Source organism: Sinocyclocheilus rhinocerous, unplaced genomic scaffold (assembly GCF_001515625.1).
Source record: "Sinocyclocheilus rhinocerous isolate Xijiao unplaced genomic scaffold, SAMN03320098_v1.1 scaffold504, whole genome shotgun sequence".
In the NCBI taxonomy this organism is placed as follows: Eukaryota; Metazoa; Chordata; class Actinopteri; order Cypriniformes; family Cyprinidae; genus Sinocyclocheilus; species Sinocyclocheilus rhinocerous.
The window spans coordinates 443,543-449,898 of record NW_015645076.1 but is presented as its reverse complement, the minus strand read 5'-3'; the positions used below and the strand labels follow the sequence as shown (position 1 = coordinate 449,898).

Here is a 6,356-nt window from a genome sequence, read left to right as displayed (position 1 = left end):
GTTCTTCTTTGTCATCACGTTCTATTAGTTCTACCGCTTCAGTTTCGGAACTTTCACGCTTAGTTCCTCACCACAGTGAAACAGTGAAAAGGGACTTCTTTCAAACAGTGTCGCGTTCCGAACGTTGTTTAAGCGACATACACCGGTATTGCGGTATTTTAAAAATTCATATCATAACAAAAATAAACACCGGTATTCGGTATGAACCGGTATACCGCCCAGCACTAGTTAATCGTAACTATTCCAATAGTTACTAGTACTTATTCACGCCATACTAGAAATTAAATGTTAAATATTAATTACCTATTTTTCAGACATTAGCATCTATCCAAATTGTTACTTATAGCATGTCTCTCGTTACTAGCTACAATTGTTTTTTTATATATTAAAATTGATTTATTTCTATGGCTACTATACAGTTTTGCTAAAAACCTTACTAGCAATTTATAAAACGTTAGTAAAATTTATAATACAAACCAGTGTCTAATAAATTCATACTAGTGTCTATTACTTTAGTTCTAGGAAAGCAGGGATATATACTAAAAATATAGTTACTGGCAGGTATAAAGGCATTACTTAGTGGGAATTAAAAAAGGTAGTAGTAACATAAAATTGGTAGTTAGTTTTTGGGAATAAAGTTTAAAACGGCTTGCCATATTTATAGAACTTTATAGGTCAGATGTCTGAGCACATTTAGTAGGGGGTGACGTTTTGTCCATTGGCCTGTATTCCAAAGGTTGTAGGCACTGGGATGACAGAATCTGAATCACCATTGTGTCAAAGAACAGGGCACTTAAAGTTAATGCTACCAATGATAAAATGACCCTACTGCCTGATACAAATCACACTTATCTCTTTGTCACCCCCTGTAAACGGCAAAAGGAATTTGAATGCGGCCCACACAATTTGGCCAATCAGAAAACTTGGGAGGCTGTTCTGTCATAATAGCACTTTTGTTTGTTTGAGGGACTTGACATGCCAAGTTCTGATTTAACTAATGGTGTTATTTCAGGGCAGTTTGTCCAACTGTTTGTCAACCAGTGGAAGATGAGGGAGTGTTTGTGAAACCAGATTTCATTTGGTGCTGCTACTGATGTATAAATCAGCTTTAAAGGGATAGTTCACCCAGTAATTTTAATTCTGTCATCATTTACTTACCCTCATGTCGTTCCGTAAGACTTTAGGTAATCTTTGTCCCATTGAATGTCCAGGTATTTAAAACTTAGAAGATCCAAAAAAGGTCTTCGTAAAATAAATTCATATGAATCAAGCAGTTTAATCCAAGTCTTGTGAAGAGATATGATCATTTTATATCATGAACAGATTTCATTTAAAGGGGTCATATGATGCGATTTCAAGTTTTCCTTTCTCTTTGGAGTGTTAAGTATTTGCTATTGACTGTTCAAATGCGGAGTTTTGCGCATCGTGTGTGTGTGCGAGAGAGAGCGAGAGAGAGAGAGCGAGCAAGAGAGAGAGAGAGAGCGCGAGAGAGAGAGAGGGGGAGAGGATGTCAACATATTCTGTTACACCAAATACACAAAATAATGATCTTTAAAAAAGCATCATATGACCCCTTTAAGCTTGTCTTTTTGTTTCAACCATGATCGACACACATAAATAGAGAACATTATATATGGTAAACATGGAAGCTCTATGAGTGTGTTTATATCTGTTCATCATATAAAGCTATAACTGATTCTCTATCTCTCAAACAAAAAACAGCTATACAAATATTTGAAGTAGGGATCAACTGTATTACTTCATAATATACTCAGCTACATCAATAAAGAGTTTTCCTCAAACCTGTTTGTTGATTAAGTTCTTGTTTTTATGAAACATAACATATGCAAAGCCCACACTTGTCAATGACTCGATTCTTCAGAGATTTCCATTTAAACTATACATGAATAACCCATATTTGTGGTAGACCTTCTCAAATCAGATCAATACAAACAATGACCAAACAAACAAAATGAAAAAAGTAAAAAAACAACAATAGTAGAAATCAAACTATGACCCAAAATAAAAGAAACCACAGAAAGCCTTATCATTGGAAAGAATGCTGATACTTGTGATAGGAACATTCTAAAACGCTTAACGTGGCTTAACGTACGTAAACAATGACCAGGGAAACCCAAATTTTGTCAAACCTTACTTGTAATAAACACTAACTACTGTCAAAAGAACGAGCCCTTACTCCACAGATAAAGTGAATAATATCACGTTAAGCATTTTCTCCCCCATAGAAGTCCATTACGAGGAAACAGCTTAACGTGGTTTAACATACCTTAACAACGAACGGGAAAAATCATTTTTCTGTCAAATTTTACTTATAATAAACACTTGCTACTGTCAAAAGAACGAGCTCTTATTCAGCGTATAGAATCAAAGTGGGAAGTAACTAGGGCTGTGCGATTAATTGAAATCGAATCGAAATCGCGATTTGAGACGTTGCGATTTCCTAATCGCAAAGCCTGCGATGTGGACGCGATATTACTCTGTTCCAGAGCATATGCATGACTGCCAGCCTTGAGTTGCAGTCTTACTTGCCCTGGGCAAGAGTGAGCGCACCTCCGTTCTCCCCAATCAGCACTGCTCTAGCCAACTGCGTAAACACCCACCAAAAAAAATTAATAAATAAAAAACCGGAACGCGGGACGGGTGAGAGACAGAGTGGGATTATGGCGTCTACTGGGTCAGATCGATAGTTAAGCAAATTAAAACTAAAGAAAAACGTATGCAACTTAAGCTTCGAAATGACAGACAACGAACAAAAGTAATTTCCAAGAGCTGCGTCACAGCGCATATCAAAAGCTCCCGCATCGGTTCTGTTTTCAGTACTGGAGAATAAAAGATACATTCTTAGATGTTTTTGTTAGTACGTGAACGTTATCTTACACATTTTATCTCCCCAACAGATTAATTTGAAATAAGTTTAAAATAAGTTCAAATGCATGTTGGCTATTCCTAATTCAGAAGAGCGCACACACAGCCTGTGTCTCTGAATGCTTCTCATACTCGCTCCTCTCTGCCCCACGCGGCGCGAACCCCGCGTCACGGACGAGCCGTTCATGCTTGCCGCACTCACGCAGCCTGACTCGTAATGCTCGTTCATACTCGCACCCGGCTCCGCACCGCAAGTCTCCACGAGCGCATCTGGCAGTATGGATGAGGCTTGACGCACGCGCGCAACCTGTGTCGACTCGCGCCTGGCTCCGCGTTTAAAACGAATGTAAATTCAGTCTAACTGCTTGCTAATTTCACTTGGATGAAATGAAACATTCAGCACATTTTCCACTTGCTCTTAAAATCCCAAATACTTAAAATGAATAAATCAATGTAATACTTTAATAATTGACTTAAGAAATAGTTCTTTATTTATAAAAAATAAACAAATATTTTCTGTGAAATTCAGTAATTAAGTTAATTCTGTAAAAGTAGTTATACCATTATAATCTTGCCTGCTGAAAAAAAAAAACAATAAAACCCCTCCCAAAACACAATAAAAAATGTAATGGAATTCAGGGTTATAATGGGAATTGTATTGGTTTTAATGTAAACTATAATGGTGTCTATTTGATGGATTCTATTGGTGGGATGTAATCTGGCAGATGGCAACCAATAGAACAACAGTAATTCCTATTGGAATAATGCCCAAAACAAAAAGGAATTTTGTAATGGTTTAATGGAAACTATAAGAATTTCTGTGATGGTTTCAAAAACAACAACAATAGAACCCCTCCTAAAACACAAAAAAATTTATGGATTTCAGGGTTATAATGGGAATTTGTTTGGTTTTAATGTAAACTATAATGGTGTCTATTTGATGGATTCTATTGGTGGGATGTAATCTGGCAGATGGCAACCAATAGAACAGCAGTAATTCCTATTGGAATAATGCCCAAAACAAAAATGAATTTTGTAATGGTTTAATGGAAACTATAAGAATTTCTGTGATGGTTTCTATTGTTTTTTTCAGCAGGGTAATGATACCCATACTGTGCTGCACATTATTGACAATATTGAGCTGAAGCTTGACTTTGCAAATTTAAAATCGCAAATCAAATCGCAATCGCAATATCTGTCAAAAAAATCGCAATTTTATATTTTCCCCCAAATCGCACAGCCCTTCAAGTAACCAGCCAACTTGGATATAGAGGGTTTATACATCTGGCACACTGGACACTCTTTACAGTGCTTCCAAACATCTGAGTGTAAACTGGGCCAGTACACCATATCCACCAATCTCAGAAGGGTTTTGAGCCGACCAAAGTGACCACTCAAAGGATTGTCGTGGGCATATTTCAAGAAGTCTTTACGCAAGCATTCTAGTACCACCAACTGAAATTTCTGCCCTCTCGGTCCATCGGGGACACTGCGAAATAAAAAGCCATTCTTTACAACATAATGGATTCTTGATGGATCGATATCTGTTTGAGTAAGGGCCTTATCGACTAGTTCCTTTATTTCAGCATCTTCTTGCTGAGCTTTGGCAATTTCATCCCAATCCACTGATAGGCTTGAGGGTGTTACTAATGAACTTGCAGACTTCACTTGCCTCACCATGTTCACCATCGCATTTTCTTCCAGACTTCGGGATTTTTGTATCCGGGACCACATTGCATTGTTCTTTCCGATACCTAACCGTAAATTCGAACTCCTGCAGCCGTAAAGCCCACCGTGTCAATCTTGATGAGGGTTTGGGGTGATTAAAAACCCAAGTCAATGCTGCGTGATCAGTTATAACTTCGAAGGTTCTACCCTCTACCCTCAACCCACAGAACAGCACAGCACAGCACAGCACTCTTTCTCAGACACAGAGTATGCTTTTTCAGCCCCCTGAAGTAAGCGTGAAGCATAAGCTATAACGTGCTCTTCTCCTTCTATGTCTTGAGTCAAAACTGCTCCCAGTCCTTTCTCACTGGCATCTGTCTGCACCTTAAATTGTTTGGTAAAGTCTGGGGGAATCAGGACAGGGGTTTGAGTTAGATCATTCTTGATAGTTTCAAATGCTTCTTGACAGGATTCTGTCCAAGCCCAAGTGGCTCCCCTCTTTTTTAAAGCATATGGAGGGGCTGCTTTTTCTGAAAATCGTGGTACAATATGTGATACCATCCAGCAAGTCCTAAAAACTGTTGCACATCTTTCAGAGATTGAGGCACAGGAAACTGACTCACTGACGCTATCTTAGCAGGATCCGTCTTAATGCCATCGCCTGAAATCACATGGCCCAGAAAAGTTAGAGACCTTTGCATCATGTTGCACTTTTTAAAGTTTAAAGTCAGCCCAGTTGATGTAGGCAGCGGAAAACTTGACTGAGGTGCAGCAGGTGTTCATTCTCATCCTTTGAGTATACTACGATATCTTCTATATATACCAAACAGCACTTTCCCTTGATTTCTCGCAGTACACATTCCATTAAACGCTGAAAGGAGGCTGCGGCATTTTTGAGGCCGAAAGGTAGATGTAAGAACTCAAATAGCCCTGAAGATGTCACAAAAGCAGTTTTACGTATGCTTTCTGGCTCCAACTCCACCTGCCAGTATCCACTTTTGAGATCTAAAGTACTGAAAATTCTTGCTCCATGTAAAGATCCCAAAATATCCTGGATTTGGGGCATCGGATAAGCATCCAAATAAGTTTTTGAGTTCAGTCCACGAAAGTCTACACAAAACCTAGATCCACCATCCTTCTTGGAAACAATAACAACAGGAGAAGCCCATCGGGAGTTGGAAGGTTGAATTATATTATTGGCTAACATCTCCTTAACCTCTTTGTCAATTAATTGTTGTTTCTCCACAGATACACGGTAGGCTCTCCTACGGAGAGGAACTTCATCTATAGTGTTGATGCAGTGCTTGATTACAGAAGAGTGTCTACCTCATTTGTGCAAACCATAGGCCATTCACTCATCAACTTCTCTAAGTGACTCTGGAACTCTGAGGTGGTATCAGCTTTGAGTGCTAGCTGTTGAACAGCCAATGAGACTTCTGATGATACTTCTCCACTAGGCAAAGCAAGATAAAAGGACACCAAGGAGTTGGAAAAGGACTTAGCTGGCAAAAGGGGAAACTTCTCACTCTCGTTTTCCTCTTGGGATATTATGCCATGTTGGGCCCTTCGGAAATCCAGCATAATCCCAGCCGAAGTTAAGAAATCCCTACCCAGAATTATTGGTACTGTCAGATCTGAATCTCTTAACACATACAACGTTAATTTTAGTTTTTGTCCTTGCAGCTCATATTCCCAGTTAGACATGCCTATGGAAGAATGCATTTGACCATTGGCTAACATAAATGTCTGTCCTTTGCTTGGATTCCACTGCTCTTGTCCTTTCAACTGGTTCCAGCAGGACT

General features: G+C 39.0%; 1 protein-coding gene across 1 annotated transcript in view; it reads left to right on the top strand.

The window, feature by feature from the left end:
* Positions 1-5,929, top strand: part of LOC107705486 (mitogen-activated protein kinase kinase kinase 2-like) — a 16,785-nt gene extending 10,856 nt beyond the window's left edge. The window contains exon 7 of the mRNA XM_016508797.1: positions 5,803-5,929. Within this exon, the coding sequence (XP_016364283.1) occupies positions 5,803-5,929 (127 nt within the window). The remainder of the gene's footprint in view (positions 1-5,802) is intronic.
* Positions 5,930-6,356: the final 427 nt, after the last annotated feature.